This window comes from Triticum aestivum, chromosome 1D (assembly GCF_018294505.1).
Source record: "Triticum aestivum cultivar Chinese Spring chromosome 1D, IWGSC CS RefSeq v2.1, whole genome shotgun sequence".
Lineage (NCBI taxonomy): Eukaryota > Viridiplantae > Streptophyta > Magnoliopsida > Poales > Poaceae > Triticum > Triticum aestivum.
In genome coordinates, this window is record NC_057796.1 from 458250680 (window position 1) to 458267894 (window position 17215).

The window sequence follows — 17215 nt, forward strand, 5'->3', positions numbered from 1 at the left end:
ACAGGCCATGGGGCATTGAGATGTGTCTGATGGCCATGACCAACTTGTCATCGATCTGTATTATGTGATTTAGTTCATGGAAATGAGCGCCTATAGTCATGCTCCAGGGGTATAGCCATGTTAACATATTTGGTTAACATACACGTATCATCTCCCCGTTCTTAGAAAAAACATATCATCTCTCTCATCTACTTTTAGTAATGATCTATTTGCATCTTTTGTAACACACTTTTCCATGTCAAGCATCGTAAGATAAGCTTGGCGATTACGCACGTCGAGACAAGGGAAGAGACACAGAAAGTTGACAGGGCCAGGTCTGGCTTACACCTGTTGAAGTGGACGACCAGCTACAACACTAGAGTAGCATATATTCGCACTCGAAGCTTTGATTGGGTGCTTACACTTCGACAAGGACGGCGACACGTGTGTGTGCTCGCTGTCGCAGACGATCCATCCAACATCAACGCAAACACTTACGCGATCTGAAATCCGGACATCCAATCAATGAGTAGCGGATGTTTTGCAGAAAATTATTAAAGAGTTTGCTTTCAGAGGTTTGCCACAACACCCTATTCTGAATAGCGTGCCTTGTCCGGTGCTCCAGTACGCAGACGACACCCTAATTGTATTGAAAGGAGAATCTTTTTTTGAAGGGTATTGAAAGGAGAATTTAACGAAGCCAGGCTTCTGAAGGAGGTTTTGGATGCTTTTGCAAACACCAGGGGGCTGCCCATCAATATTGATGATACTGATATAGTTGCCATATCTCAAGTGTCAACAGATCAAGTAAACAATTCTGAGTTTTAAGAGATCAAGTAAAAAACAATTCTACCCATAAGCAATGATGATGCTGTGGTTAGCTTTACATAACTAGAAATGTGACGTCTTTTAGATCTACTAAATCACCATTGTGTTCATCTTCCTGGCCCACATCCTTCACTTGCAGTTTGTTCATATGTATATTTATGAATGATAAGTGTTGCATCAAATTGTAGCTTTCAGAAAACATCAAAGCAATCCAAAACCTCCTTGGAACTGAGATAGATATAGGGGATCAGGTAATACATAACCAGATGGAGTCTCAAGGAGCCTATGGAACATTCTCCGCGGCGAGGCTAAACCAGAAATATTTTTCTTGAGTTTGCCCCTAAGCAAGGCTTAACCATATAAAGTTGTTCTTTCTCTAGCTCGAGGTCAGGCCTTCCTTTGTATCCCATGGCGGAAACCTACAGCCATTCATGTCTGGTATGTCTCCATAATCGAGCAATTCATGTCTGGGTTATGCTTTGGTTTCCAGTTTGTTGTTGCTCTCAACTGATAGTACTTACGCTCTGTTCCAGTTTGATTTAAACTGCCAAAATGTCTTATATTTAGGAACGGAGGTTGTACTACTTGAGAAATTGTTTTTCTGTACTGTGATAGTCAGAGGGATTATTTCAGTCTTATAGCTCTGAACTAATGGTACTCTAGCAATTATTGCTCCTGCTACCTCAGTACTCCCTCCATCCCATAATGTAAGACGTTGTTTTGACACTACACTAGTGTCAAAAAACGAGGGAGTACCTTAGTACTTCACACATTTTCTAATATACGCACTGTTTGTACTCACATATAAGATTCATTGGCCTGAATTAGTGAATTGGTTATTCTTGATTGCTCTGAATTGTTATTGTTTTATGACCTTCTAAAGGTGCCGTTCCAAGCTCAATTCAGTGCTGAATGTTCACAAATAAACCAACAGTTACAGTTTTATTTTGCTTCCAAAGTGGGCTAGGCTATTTTGTAATGGTCCAAAATAAATAAGTAGACCAATACGCCAAAATGTTACAAACAGATTTGGTCCTTGAATCTGTCTATCATCATCCTATTTGCAGTGCACCTGTTGTGGTAAAACCTGTAGGTAGCCGTACTGCCATGATTTTGTCCAAAATTGTCATCTTTGAATATATTGGTCATCGTTTTATGGTATATGGAGAATGATGTTCTCTGATTTGCAAAGTTAAATTCATAAAAGGAGTCACATTCATATTATAGAATATTAGTTTAGCTTTAGCACATGGATGTCATTCTTTTTGTACCATATGTGGTGCAAATTAGATGTCGGTGATCCGAACTGTCTCCTACGGGAGCATTTCATTTTACTTTAGATGGGAAACGATTAAGTCTGGAAAGGCATAAGTACATGTAAACAAGGATGAGGCGTTTAGTTTTTTTGAGTTCCCAGTTGTAACTGGTCAGCAGATCGAATTGTGGCCATTGTCAGGTGACGATCGTGTCTTCCTTTTTTCGTAAGACGATGATTTTCTTCAACTTCATTGTTTCATCATCCACTCTGATGGTGTAATGTTCCGTCACCCTATTTGTGATAGGTCACAATTACTCAAGGTAGACCAAGCCTCTGTGAGATCTAAATTTGTTCTGCAACCGCTTTATAAACCCATTTTTGATTCTGACTTGCTACTGTCTGAGAAAAGAGTGGTCATTACTCAACTTCAAGTCTGTAAATACACTACTGCCCTATATTTACATTTCTTCTCTTTATGTGCATATCAGTCCTTTGTTCTGTCTGCAACAGGTTACTGCCAATTATGAAGATACCCAGGAGAAAAACTACTCAAAGAGGGCTTTATTTAATCTTTTCGCTTACATTCGAGGATTTTTACAGTAATGCCTTTAGACCATATATAAATATTCTTTTTCATTGGCCAAATGCTCAAATATGTGTACATGTATCGTTTTGTCAAACTTTGACAACCATAGCTCAAACATGTGGACCCCACCAGTCATAAAAGCCCGTCAAAACGCAGCAGTGACCAGACCATGCCCCTAAATCAGTCGGGTTTTTTTTTAAATCCACAATACCAGTGGCTATGTGATTTTTTTTAGGGTGGCTATGTGTTGTATTTTCCGCAAAAATGTTTTTTTATTTACTCATCATATCCCCTCAATTGGTTCCATAAGCTTTTTCGAAAAGATATGACCACTATTTGACTCCCTCTTCGTTCCCTTTTGGGGCAGCTTGTCAATTCCTAACATGTTACGTTATGCACAAAATACTTATTTTATTTTGGTGCAAGTGATAGCAAAAGTATATACTGCATTTGCATGAACAGAAAATGCACTTGTTTAGGACTAGATCAATGGATTGATTCTGAAAACTCAAGGACTAGAACTAATTCGGTCCAACCACGAACGAAATCGCGCAATTTTATTTGTCTTTACAAGAAACATATACAGAACAAGAGTTCTACTAGTACCTACCTACCTACAAGGTTGATGTCTCTCATGGTGCGTGCCTGCCCCCATCCCCATGGTGGTCGTCTTCAGTTACCAGGCTCTGCCGCTGCCAGCCTCCATGTTATCCAACGCTCGGCCATTGGTTCTCATCTCCATGGAGGCAACATATTGTACCATGGACAGATCATGCGGCGGCACCGACTGATGGGTATCTGTTGTTCCTTGGTTCTCAGTTTCCGGGTTCGGATTGTGGTGCCGGAATGCATGAGGCCACAGCCCTGAAACAGAACAGGTAACATTCCACTTCAGTTATACTGTAGTTGCGAAAAAGGGCTTCATTTATGTACATCCGACAATGGCGGAAACAAAGAGCAGTGGCATTATGTATGCACTAACAATCCAGAACAAATGTACTCATGTGGATGTGGTGGTTGCTTTATATATAAAGCGGGGCGAAAATCTATTTCGTTAATCCAGGATAAATTGTAAATGTACCGTGTTTGCTAGCCGGATGCGGGAAGAACTGCAGATAGCAGAACGAAGCAACAACCAGCCCTGCAGAGATACACCCACATGATCAGCGGTCTGTCAGTGCGATCTTCAAGAGATGGAGACACTACTGAACTTATAACGGCTCCGATGGAGTTGGCACGTACCAAGGATTCCACCGGCAAACACATCCTGCCAGTGGTGCCAGTAGTCTGCGACCCGTGACACGCCGACCATCGCAGCGAAGAGCAGCGGCAGGATCACGATGCAGAGCTTGGCAATGTGTCCGCCCCGGTCAAACACCCTGATCTTGCCGGCAAGGTACCACGACAGGAAGCCCAGCCCGGCAAAGGACCCTGCATTCCATACCAGATGTACACGAGAAAACTATCAGATCGAACTGGTTTTTTTTTTTTTTGCCAAGGGGGAAGTGATTTAGAAAGATAACCAGTTCGTGCTACAGTACAACTCAAACAAGTTCAGATGGTCTTCAGAATTGCAGATGGTGGCCAAGCTTACATGAAGTGTGGCCACTGGGGAAGCTCTTGTGCCCTTCTTTGATGACTTTTGCGTCTCCGTGGCATATGACTTGTCGCGTGACCGCCTCGTAGTTCTGAAAAGGCAATTGGATTCAGCATGGCAAATGTTGAAGAAATGGAAAGCTCTGAAGAAGCAATTAGGAAGAGAGCTCACCGGCACCCCGTCAGGAAAGCAGCGATAGTAGAAGTTGGGGCGAGGCCGGCCGACGCCGTCCTTGATGGCGTCGGTGAGGACGCCGGTGATGAGCACGGAGAACAGCAGGCCTGCAAATTTCCCCACACATCTTTCAGAACTGATGACAAGAGCGGTGTTCTGAATAAACTGACGCAGTTGCAGGCTGCTGCAGCACAACAATTAATGGTAGCACCGCAAGGATAACCTGCCTAGTATGGCGTGGTGCAGGTCGTAGGCATTCTTCTTCTTGACATAGATGGCGGCGAAGATGAGCATCGGCAGGATGACGGCGTATATCTGCATCCGTCCACCGCCGTCGCCGGCGAGCAAGGTCCGGTCAATGGAGGAAAAAGAAGAAATTTTGCAGATAAGGCAGGGAGTCAGGTGGATGGGGAACCTACCGGGACGGCCCAGACGGGGATGGTGTTGGGCTTCATGGGGTAGCGGAGGTCGTCCATCATGAACTCGGCGACGAAGCGGTGGAAGGGCGTGATGAGGTTGAGCACGACCTCGATGGCGGCGAGGAGGAGCAGCACGATCCAGTCGTACATGTGCCGCCGCGCCATCTTGGCCCCGTGGGTCCGGAGGTACGGGGGCGGCACCCCCAGCTGGATGGGCGCCGCCGCCGCTCCCGGTCCCGGTGGCGGCATCTTGGTCTCCGGCGCGGGCAGGAGGGGCGATTCGATGGATTCGCCGGGCGGATCCCCTGGCGAGCCTGCGTTGTCCATCCAAGATTAGCGCTAGGGGAGTGGGATTGGATTCGTGGACAGGGCATGTGCAGCGAGACAGACGGAGACCGCAAGTGCGTAGATGACAGGTGCAGTGACGACAGGTACTCACGGGAGGGCGAACGAAGCGCGGAGGTTCCTCCTGCCGGAGCCGGCGGTCCGAAGTCGACGGCGGCTTCAGGGGCGAGCACCACCACCGCCTCCTCCTCCTCCTGCTGCTGCTCCTTCGCTGCAGGGGAAGCGGCCGCGAGCTGAACGGCGGCGAGCACGGGGTGGCACCAGGCTCGATGTCCTGCCTGCCTCGGTGCCTCCTCTATTTCTTTGAATCTCTGTGTTCCTCCGCCCGCCCTCTGGGCTGGGGCTCCGGTCGGGTGCGGCGGCTACGGATGCTGGACGCCCGCCGCCGTCGATTGGGGAGTTGGAAAGGGGTCTGTTTCTGGAATTGATTCCGACGGTGCTTCGTCGCGTCTTCTCCGTGTGCCGGAGACGGGTGGCCAACTGGGAGCGGCTGACAAGGGGGAGGTGTATGCTAGGCCAGGCGGCGGCTATAGCCCGCCCGCCCGTGAAGAATGGTTCAGGTTGTTGCTGGAATGGAGCGCGCCGTTGGGGACCGGCCGCTGCTGCACCTTGACTTCCGCCCCTCGTGAGCTGTGGCGACGGCTGTTTCGCCGGTGGTTCGCCGGCCAGGTGCGACCCGTCAACGTAAAGGATACAATATCTTCTTGCTGGAGATCAATGCTTCCGTTGTCTGGGATTTATTATGCGTCGACAGACGCTTCAAAGCCAAGTACTCCGGCCGGCGAATGATCAACACAAGTAGAGGGTCGACACGCCGCCTAGAAAAAGCCAAGACAATATAAAATACCATATACTCCCTCCGCCCCAAAATAAACGTCTCAATTTTATACTAACCTTGGTATAAAGTTGAGACACTTATACTGTGTGATTGAGAGGGAATAAATTTATATATAATCGAAAGTGTTGAAAATACGTCAACCCGGTCAACCTACTGGTTTTGACAGATTTATACAACACGCTTTGCTTTTCAACAACACGGTAGTTGCTTTTGAAGAGAGTATTCATCTCAACGAGTCTCTTCGGGATTTAGTTTAAAAGGTCTCATGACGATAGTAAACATGTAAATGCAAGGAAACATCATGTGGGGTCCTGCTTTTTTTTTCAAAAAGAAAGTCTCAACTTATTAGTTTGTGCTACAAAAGCATGTTCATACTAGAGACTTGCTTTTCATGGTAGAAAGTTGCTTTTCAACAAGAATTGTTGGAACATGCTCATGTGGGATCTGGTGTTGAGGATCTCAATATCTCATTGCAAGGAACACATCGGTGAGAGTGGATTTTGATTTGGATGCTCTATATATAAACAATGTGTTTTTAAGGTGTACTCCCATCCGTTGCTAAATATAAGCATTTTTAGAGATTCCAATACAAACTATATACGAAGCAAAATAAATGAATCTACACTCTAAAATGCGTCTATATACTATATGGGTCAGTTTGGATTGCTTCCACGGGTCGACGCGCCTGGCCTGGCATGTGCCTGAAATCTGCCTGATGGTTGTTTGGTTGATGCCTAACAAAAAAAGGGTGCCTGTCCTGGCCTTCCCATTAGCCTGACCTAGTTAAAAAATACCAATAAAATATAGTATCTAGCTCAGGCAGGCTGATCAACCAAAGCCGAGGCAAGAAAGGACGGATCAGCCACAAAAATGGGAAGCACCTGAAGATGGATAGGTTAAGATCAATTCTGATGGTGCGGTTAATAAAGGAGAGAGTAAGGCTGGTGGTGGAGCGGTGCTTCGGGACCATAATGGGGCATTTCTGGCCGGAGTGTGCCATCATTTTCCACACATTGTGGAGCCTGAAGCAGTGGAGATTTTGGCTTGCAAAAGAGCTTTGCAGGTAGCTGAGGAGATCAATGTACAGAATGCCCATTTGGAGTTGGACTGTTTGCCGGTGGTGCAAATGATCAACCAGAAGGGCATCAATTATTCGGGAGCTGGACCATGGATTCAGGAAATCAAACAGGTGCTGGCGTTGAAGAATGACTACAAAGTGACGTGGGTGAAACGCACCGGTAATGTTGCCGTGCATAAATTAGCAAAAGTAGGGGTAGGTGATGAATTGTGTAAGGTTTGGTTGGGGGTTCCCCCAGACTGCATTTTGGATGTAATTTCGGATGACATCCCGAGCTACACTTGATTAAATAAAAGAGGCAACCTTTCCTAAAAAAAAAAGCTCAGGCAGGCTGATCAGCCTGGCCCAGGCGTCCCTTTCTCCATGCTTGGTTGTGCTGCCTGGACCAAATCATGATATTAGCTACACTTATGTCAGCGTCTGGCACATATTCCTAGGTAAAACTTTCCCCAGGCCAAGTTCACGAACCAAACACCATCCCCCATGCGTGCCTGGCCAGGTAGAATCTAGCAGTTTCCCAGCCTATTTTCAGGCTTCGCTTCGTCCCAGGCATAGTGCTCAGGGCATGAACCAAACTAGCCCTACACACCCATATTGAAATCTTTAAAAGATCTTATATTTAGACTAGGGGGTGAAGACGCGGCGGCATGCCGCGCCAGCCGAGAAGCCCGTGTGTGCGCCTTTGTTGCTTGTTTTGCATGAGAAAAAAAGACATGGTGGCTTTAAAAGGAGCTGGTGGAGCGATACCTTTTCTTTTCCTAACTGATTCATGCAAGTCATTGCATTTTTTGTGTGGTACATACAGGTCCTTGTTACCATTTTGGCTCTTTTTTTGGTATGTCTAGCTTATTGTCGTGTGTTTCGGTCTTGGCTGACTTGGTGGTCGCGATGTTGCTACTACTGTGACGGGTTTGCCTCCCATGCTAGATCGAGAAATTATATATGGACACTGGCGGGAGGAAATCAGGAGAGAGAAGGGTGCCGCCTGCAGGGACTGGGAAGGGGACCGCTAGCTTCATCAATGCCGTATGCCTTTTGCAATATTTTTATTAGGAGATATTTTAACATGTGAGCTACATTAAAAAAGACAAAATTAACACTATTATGTGTTTTGAACACCACATGTGGTCATAATGTTTAATAAAGACTCGTAGTTGTACTTAGTACGAACTAAACATGGCTTAGATGGTTAACTTTCATTCTTTTTTTATATGGTTAGGTACTTACATTAGATTTGTTCATGAAATCAGTCTCGATGAGGCAGGATGTGTGGGTTCATAGGCGTGAGTATGTGTTATGTGCATTTGCGTCCATAGTGCGTTTGTAAAAAAAACTTTATATCTTCCATGATTTACATTTTTTCAAGTATTTGCATGAATCGTGAGTAATGTGAATAACTCTCGCCCTATCAAAAATTGTACAACATGAGAACTCTTGAAAAACTACCTGATGGAAAGTGACACGGAATCGTAGCCCACCACGCATCTCAAGGAGGCGGAAGTTGGGTGGACCTGGCCTTGCCGCACGGAGGAGGTGGCACTCGCCGCACGCCAGATTTGGAGAGCGCGGCGCCGGAGAAGGAGCCACGTCCTCGATCGGAGCCTGGGGTGCATCTCGCCATCGTAGGGTTTCAATTCAATGAATCAACCGGCCTTCGGATTCCCACCATGGATTCACCACCGCCCCAGCTTAGCATGGAGTCTAAGACAGGATGGAGTCTTAGACAGCTAGATGTACAGAATGCGTTTCTTCATGGTGTTCTGGAAGAGGAAGCGTTCATGCGACAACCTTCTGGGTTTGAGGACAGAAACAAATCTTTTCATGTGTGCAAACTTGATGAGGCCTTGTATGGACTGAAGCAAGCTCCTAGGGGCATGGTACTCCAGATTAAGCTCAAAACTTCAAACACTTGGGTTTGCTCCTTCTAAGTATGACACCTCATTGTTCATTTACAATAAGTCAAATATCTCTATATTTGTGCTTATCTATGTCGATGATATCATTGTTTCAAGTTCATCAAATGAGGCTGTTACAGGACTGCTAAAAGATTTGAATTCTGAGTTTGCTCTTAAGGATCTTGGAGACTTGCATTATTTTCTTGGCATTGAAGTAAAGAAAAATGAAGATAGTCTTCATTTATCTCAAGAGAAATATGCAACTGATCTTGTAGCCAGAGCAGGATTGCAGGGTTGTAAGCCAGCATCAACACCGTTGTCTAGTACAGAAAAATTGTCCTTCTCAGAAGAACTCTTGAATCAAGAGGACAGCACCAGGTACAGAAGTATGGTTGGTGCACTACAATACTTAACTCTGGCTAGGCCTGACATTTCTTTTGCTGTCAATAAAGTATGTCATTCATGCACCTACTACAGTACATCTGACAGCTGCAAAACGCATACTTAGATATGTTAAATATACCTTGAGCATCGGACTAACATTCAGCAAGTCATCATCAACTCTTGTTAGTGCATTCTCTGATTCTGACTAGGCAGGTTGTCTGGATGATAGACACTCAATAGATGGTTTTGCAGTCTTCTTTGGTCCTAATCTAATCTCTTGATGCAAAGAAACAAGCTACTGTGTCAAGGTCTAGCACAGAAGCAGAATATAGAGCATTAGCTAATGCTACAAACCGAAATCATTTGGGTTCAATCCTTGTTGAAAGAGCTTGGCATACGTTGCAAGCAAGCTCCATGTCTATGGTGTGATAATCTTGGTGCCACATACCTTTCTGCTAATCCAGTTTTTTCATGCAAGGACCAAACACATCGAAATATATTTTCATTTTGTCAGAGAAAGAGTTGCTGCCAAAAAATTGGACATTCGATTTATTCACTCTCAAGATCAAGTTGCGGATGGTTTTACAAAGGCCTTACCTATGAGGAGTTTTGAAGAGTTTAAACATAATCTTAACTTGACCAAGTTGTGATTATGGGAGGGTGTTAAACATGATATGCTAGGCGCAATGGTCCCACCTGGGCCGAACTAGTTTAGTTAGAGATAGAGTTAGACAATATTCTTGTAACCTCTTTCATCTCTATCTTCTCTCTTTACTTGATTCTCAAGATGTAATCTAAACTGCCTATATGCATATCTCAGGGATACGCCCCCGCCTATATAACATGAAACCGTCGCCTCCAACGAGGTACGCTCGTTTCCAGGGTGAAACTTCTATTTTTTGCTAAGTATAAATCATAGGCTCTACATAAAAGGTTTCAATATTTTCCAAACGCACTGACTATTTTTTTTCTTCTCTTTTTCCTTCTCTCTATTTTCTGTTTGTTTTTTGAGAAAACTATTTTCTGCACACAAAAAAGAGAAAACTCTATTTTCTGTAAATGGGATAGAGAAAAAGAAAAGTAAAGGAGGGAGAACCCTCATTATGATTTTACTTAGATGTAAGAACCCTGTTATTTACAGCACCAGCAATCCCAATTCTCAAGTTGTATAGTAAAACCGTTTATACACGTTCAGCCACGTTCATCCATCCTCCACAGTCCACACGACGAATTTACAACATACAATCCATGTACAGATCACCTGATCACTGTCTGTCCATCTCACAACGAGCAGTCATCATCCTAGTCGTAGAGGATCTCGTACGTCTTCACGTTGTGAGGATCGGGGGGAGGTAGGTGGACTTGTTGCCGAGCACCCTGGCCTTGGTGTCGGGGAAGAATGCCGTCGTCTCCAGCAGCTCTCCGCCTTCGCTCACGCCGATGGGATAAGCCAGGAGGTGGCCCGGCAGGTCTCCCTGGGGCGGCGCATCGCTCGCGAACATGTCCCAGTGCTGCTGCGCCACCTCGTTCACCCTGCGCACGCACGCCAGGCTCGATGGCTGGAGGAGGTCGACGGTTGCCGCGGCCTGGCCCAGGTGCTCCTGCCACAGGGCAAGTCGTAGGCCGTGCACCTGCCCCCTCGCCGGCCGGTTGGTGGACGCGAGGTAGCCCGGCTGGTACGCGCCCATGGCGATCTCCGAGTCCCGGCCGCCGTCCATGGAGCGTTGGTTGATGTTGGCCGATCCCACGATGACATACTCATCGTCCACTGCAATGCAAATAAAATGTCAGCAAGACATGAGTGAGAGTAGCATCAAAGCTCACTGTTGACATGGCAATAGGGCATCGATCGGTTACCTATCATGGTCTTGGCATGGACGTAGATCATGAAACGCCTGGCCTGCTGCGCCCTGTCGTAGTCGGTGTCGGGGTCGGGCCTCTCCGGCGGCACGTACTCGCCGGGGCTGGGCGCCTCCCGGTTGCCGAGGCAGAAGAAGGTGAGGTAGTCGGTGGGGCTGGCCTGGATGCCCTTGGACTGGATGGCGAGCGCCACGTCCTTGTACATCATCTCCATGGTCCGGCGCTGCCAGTCGAGGATGGCCTGCACGGAGCCGCTCTCCGGCACGCCCTCGGGCCACATGGGCACCACCACGTAGACGGCGAAGCGCTCGCCGGCCTCGATCTTGCTGACGATCTTGAGCGACAGCTCCTTGGGGATGAGGTGCAGCGCGTTGATGTCCTCCACGGTGACGCCGTCGTCGCGGCGCCACGCGTAGGAGCTCCCCAGGAAGTACTGGTTCTCGATGTAGACGAAGTCGCGGGCGCGGCGGATGGCGTGGATGTAGGCGTCCTGGATGCTGCGCTCGATGACGTGGTCCTTGCCCGTCTCGAGGCCGATCAGCGCCGCCTCCTCGGGCTTCTCCGGGAACCCCGCCGCCGCGCCGCCGTCGATGGACCGGAACACCTGGACGTTCCACGAGTCGGCGTCCTGGACCGCCTCGCGCGCCGCCCAGCCCCGGTCGAGGGTGACGAGGTGGTTGTCGCCGTCGCCCTGCTTGCGCCAGCGCTGCTCGAAGTTGTCGAGCACGTCCCACGCCGCCGGTCCCTCGACGCGGCAGTGGATGTCGTGCCACGGCTCCCTCGGCCCGCCCTTGCTGATGGACGCCCCGGGGAAGTTGGGCTGGTGGAAGTCGTCGCGGTGCGTGGTGCCGAGCGTCCGGAACAGAGGGTGCTCCTGCGTGTCGTACCGCCCGTCGCAGAGGTCGATGCCGCCGAGGAAGCTGACGAGGCCCGGCGACGCGTTGGCTGCGGCGTTGCGGCTGCTGTCGACGATCACCGTCTTCTGGTGGTGGGTGAACATGGCCGCCGTCTCCACGTCCTGCACGTAGCTCCTGCCCTGGTCGGGGTTCCGCGGGCACAGGATGCAGCGCACGCCCGTGCCACGGAAGTAGGTGGCCGTGTCCTCGTCGTGCGTGGCCATGAGACCGTCGCGCCGGATCGGGCCGAGGCCCAGCGACGTCCGGTCGTCCCACACCAGCATCAGCACCCTGACGCCTTCGGCCGCCTTCCTCTTGAGCAGCTCGCCGAGCGTTCCCGAAGACGGCTTACGCGGGTCGCGCACCAGCGCGACGCCGGTGTTGACGGACCACCCGGCGATGTAGACCATCCTCCGGGCGTTGGTGATCGCCTCGAACACGTCCTCCCAGCACCGGCGCGGCTGGTACGGCTTCCCTCCGGCGAGCGTGACCTGGACCCGCTGCGCGAAGCCGTCGGAGATGTGGGCGTCCTGGTAGAGCCTGACGCGGCAGCCGCGGCGCTGGCCGAAGAAGGTGCGCGGCACGCCCGGGTAGGCCGCGGAGCCGACGCCGGCGCCCCAGCGGGCCGCCGGGTCGTCGGCGACGTCGGTGAAGCGGAGCTGGACGTGGATCCTGTCCCCGCCGTCGAGCGGGCGGCGCTTGTCGTCGCAGATGGGGAGCCACTGGTCGACCCGCTGGCCCGCGAGCACGTCGCCGCCGGTGGGGAGGTAGGCGCGGCCGATGAGCGTGGCGCCGACGGTGTTGTCGGCCTTGACGGTGAAGATGATGTGGCTGGCGTCGTGGGCGCAGTAGACGTGGAACGACTCGTCCCACCTGGGCGCGTTGGTCGGGCTCACCATGCGCGTCCGGCCGACGCGCGCCTTGTCGATGTCCACCGTCGCGTACAGCTTGCCCGCCGTGCCGCCGAGCCCGATGGCGTTCTCCAGCTGCTGCAAGCGCGCGTTTCTCTACGTGGTCAGGCATGGTTAAAAGTTTCAATGAAATTTCTAACAAAATCCAACCTGAGTGTTGTTGCAGAATGACAACTTCTTGATCCATGAGAAGACTCTCTTCTTCATAACGGTCTGCTAACATCCATGCATGCACATATTACTATACTGAAATCACAGCTAACATTGTAGAAGAGTGTACGAGGTAAGAGGAAGCCATGGCGGACCTTGCGGGTGGGTCGGAGCTGGCCGTCGGAGGTGACGGACAGGTCGGCCTCCAGGATCTTGGCGTCAACCACCCCGTGCAGCAGCATCTGGGCCATCTTCTTCTTCCTCCTCCTCCTCGTCTTCTTCAACTATGGCTTCTCGCGCTCGACGGCTGGCTGGCCTCCGAAGCCGACACTTGTATTGTATATATACAGTCTCCCATCGACTGCAGAGAGCATGCAAGGATTATCCATGGGGATGTGGGTCAGCGTAACTTCCTTCCTTTCATCCGTTCCCTTCCTTCCTTGAAGAACAATTCAGGAGAAGACGTCTCGAGAAGGCTACTGAAAGGTATCGAGGCAAGGGATCTTATCTTAGAACAGCTAGCGCAAGAAAAGCAAAGGTTCTTCCAGATTGTTTGTTTAGTTTAGTCAGTCATCAGTCCTAGATTTTACTACCCGCTGGCTGCTTTATCTTAGAGGAGAAGCGGTGAAGATTCTGGCGCATGCGGGGTTCTGCTTTTTACTGCTGCGGAAAAGCTCGTGTGCTTTCTAGATGTTGCATACCACTCAAGGCTTAGTGTTATTGTTGGGAAAGTTGCGGCTAGATCTCAGTCTACTGGCATTTAAACACAATATACAAAAAGAAGAAAAGAAAAAATTAAAAGAAAAATTTAGGTTAATCTTCATGTAAGATCTCACGAATATTGTATCAACTAAGACTTCGTTAAGTCTCAGTCGATTGAGATTTATCAATCTCATTTTAGGAATTGACTAGACATCTTATTTCTTCATTTTCCAACTTTTTCAACTGCAAGGGAAAAATAGAAAGAAAAAAAGTTCAACCACAACACGTGGTGCGAAATTAAAAAGTTCATGAGCCACAAACCGACTGATCCCAATGTCGAGTGTCGAGTCTGTCGACCCCCTTTCCTCTCCCCTCATCGCCCATGAAGCGGTGAAAACCGACGCGTTCCCCGACCCTCCCCTGAGACACAGTGAGCGATTCAGGATAGATGGACCGAGGCCCTTCATACCCTAGGTAAACATCGACTGCCCAGTGTGGATAGATATGAAACCAAGGCCAAATCGCTGAGGGTGATCATTTTTTTTACAAAGTACTCCCTCCGTCCCATAATATAAGAACATTTTTTATACTAGTGTAGTGTCAAAAACGTTCTTATATTATGGGACAGAGGAAGTATAGTTTTTCTTCTGAAACGAAGGCAAAATATTTGCCTTGTCTATTAATTAACTATTGCAAACAACCCATAATCGGACTACTCACAAAGCGTGAAACATCATAACCGCACAGCTGGCTGCCCACCAAACGCTCCCAATACACAACGACCACAACCCTTACACTTGTACAACACATCGGAACCCTTGACGAGAACACTGACAACAACAACTCAGACAACCAAAGGCACGCGGCACCCTCCATCATGAAATCGCAGATGCCTTCTCGGTGGCGCCACCCATCTTGCTTTTGTTCCTATTTGATTTCTTCCTGGCTGGTTTCTCCTTCAGGAGGTTGCCACTTGTCTTGCCGGATCGATCCAAGGTGCGCAGCCGCCCATTTGTCCAAGAAATTGTAGAACTCATTGTATTCTTGGTGTAGAGTTGTCGTCAACCAAGAGGCTCCTATGAGCAAGCACCAAAACACCAGTTGCATCGACATCATCAACTACAGGAACCACCGACACAACGGACTCAAGCACCTCCGGTTTCTCGCATGACAGAGGCGACGCATGTCACTCACACGAGGTTACCGACGAGCCCACCTTCATATGCTCCACTGACAGAGGCGAGGCAAGGCTCAGACATATAGTTCTCTAAGCTCAGGTGAGATCTGTAGCACCGGGCCACCAGCACGGTGATGGACTAGCCCTCGGTGGTAGGCAACACAGGGGACAAGGCAGATGACGCCGATGAATTGTCCCCAACATGATGGGAGAGACATCTATCTGGCTCCGTTGGCCCAGAGCAGCCTCCGCTCACTCCAGAAAGCTCTCAGCCGCGCCAACCGGCCTTGCAGACTAGCGGAATGGTGGATGTGAGTGAGAAGGCTTGCTGATATTTCAGACAATTCGTGAACGTATATAAATTGATGGAATTAGGTGTAAAGAATCTGAGGGGGTACTACTAATTGGCTAATAAACCTTCTCTTGTAACACAGTTCTATGCAAATGTCGGTCGGCTAGAGCCTTCGTTCAGCAGGGGAGATCCTAAGTTCGAATCCCACATAGATAGCATTTATTTCCTGCGGCTCAATCAAAGGAAAAAAGGATGCGGAAAGGAATTAACTCCCATTTGTAGCGCAAAAAGATAGCCCAATAGGAGCTCCTATTTGTTGTGTTTTCCTTTTTTTCGAGTCTAAACACACTTGCTTTATTGATTACTAATGTTCATAGGGATACAATTCAGATCGGGGGGGGGGGGTTTATCAGCCACACATGGCGCCCCGATTCCAGACCAAAAGCGTGGTTAGCAAGGCTATGTGCCTCTTGATTAGTTTCCCAACCTTCGAAGATGAAGGTACATTGTTGAAAGAGCTCCACAGTATCTCTGTTCTCCTTCACGATAGTTGCATACATTCCTCCTATACCAAGATTGATGTCGTGCACCACGCCCTTGCTACCCGAGGCAACAACAACATGAGACAATGATAGGTCTTGAGCTAGTGCAAGAGCTTCCCGGCAAGCCAGTGCCTCAAGTGTTGTTGGGTCAGTGAGGCCGGCGCATTTGATCACCAATGACCCCAAATAATTCCCATTGTATTCCCTGCACACCGCACTGTAAGCGCCTTCCTCATTTGCTCTATTTACAGCCCCGTCGACCCTTATCTTGGCAAAGTTCACTGGTGGCCGGATCCACCTAGGTTTCCTGATGGTTGATCTGGTGGCGGGAGTGTGTTGCACCTCTTTTGGTTTACAATCGTTGAGTTCTCGGATGTACTTCATAACAAAGTGGTGAGTGGACATCGGGCTTTGAAAAATATTTTCATGCAATGCTTGCCGTCGAGAAAACCAGATAGCCAGAGGGTTACCAGCACCTGGGTAAACTCCGCCGAGGGGAGCACCTCCAGAAGGGTGAACACCCAACGCTTTGCGTCAGGCTCGGTCGTTTCGGATAAGACCTGAAAGAGTTTAGGGGCTTGCAGTGCCCAAACTGATCGAGCAACGTGACAATGCAATAAAGAGTGTTGTCAGGAATCTGTAGCTCCGCACCCACAACTGTCGACAGTAGACATCTTCCGGTGGTGTAACAAGTCCGCTGTTGGGATGGATTGTTGGGCTAGTCTCCAGAGGAGATTTTGACCTTTGAAGGCACATCTACCTTTCATAGTTTAGACCAGGATTTCTGTTCACCTTCAAAATTGGAGGAGTCTGAACGTCCTTCCAGCCAAGCTTTCCGGCTATACTTTGTAGTAACTAGCATGCGGTACGCTGAGCGTACTGTAAAAACTCCATTCTTTTCATGTGCCCACGACCAAAAATCGTCTATTTGTTGTGTTTTCCTACAAACAGTCAATGTAGCGCAAAATGGAATTGAACACTGGACCTTTAGCTCGTGTGTGCACATAGCTAGCCACTTTACCTAATGACCATTTTATGAATACAAAGCAGCGATAAACGTTAGAGAACTAAGCGGCATCAGCATACCCCAAACAATTTTTTAAATTTTTGAAGACAATCATTTTCAAAAATCATAAATAGATTTAAAATTTTGAAGATTTTTTAAAAACTTAAACATGTTTTGAAGCTCCCAAACAAAAAATGAAAATGTGAATAATTTTTTAAACCCCTGAAAAAATAGAAAAATCCCGAACAATTTTTGAAAATGCCAACATTTTTTGTTAGTAAACATAAATGGAAATATT

General features: G+C 48.4%; 2 protein-coding genes across 4 annotated transcripts; both read right to left on the minus strand.

The window, feature by feature from the left end:
• Positions 1-3100: 3100 nt before the first annotated feature.
• LOC123182922 (lipid phosphate phosphatase 2) lies at positions 3101-5885 on the minus strand. Its single transcript, XM_044595604.1, has 8 exons — positions 5281-5885; positions 4842-5155; positions 4650-4737; positions 4420-4529; positions 4246-4339; positions 3894-4082; positions 3733-3792; positions 3101-3515 (listed from the first exon to the last, which is right to left on the minus strand). The coding sequence occupies exons 2-8, from the start codon at positions 5088-5090 to the stop codon at positions 3328-3330; spliced, it is 978 nt and encodes a 325-aa protein (XP_044451539.1). The 5' UTR covers positions 5091-5155; positions 5281-5885; the 3' UTR covers positions 3101-3327.
• Positions 5886-10457: 4572 nt separating this feature from the next.
• On the minus strand, positions 10458-13588 carry LOC123182923 (phospholipase D alpha 1). 3 transcript variants are annotated; one of them, XM_044595607.1, is made up of 4 exons: positions 13354-13588; positions 13199-13261; positions 11239-13123; positions 10458-11149 (listed from the first exon to the last, which is right to left on the minus strand). In XM_044595607.1, exons 1-4 carry the CDS (start codon positions 13447-13449, stop codon positions 10710-10712), a joined length of 2484 nt encoding a protein of 827 aa, XP_044451542.1. In that variant the 5' UTR covers positions 13450-13588; the 3' UTR covers positions 10458-10709. The 3 variants fall into 3 exon arrangements, with proteins under 3 accessions (XP_044451542.1, XP_044451541.1, XP_044451540.1); XM_044595606.1 differs by having other exon boundaries at positions 11239-13126; XM_044595605.1 differs by having other exon boundaries at positions 11239-13144.
• Between the last annotated feature and the right edge of the window lie 3627 nt (positions 13589-17215).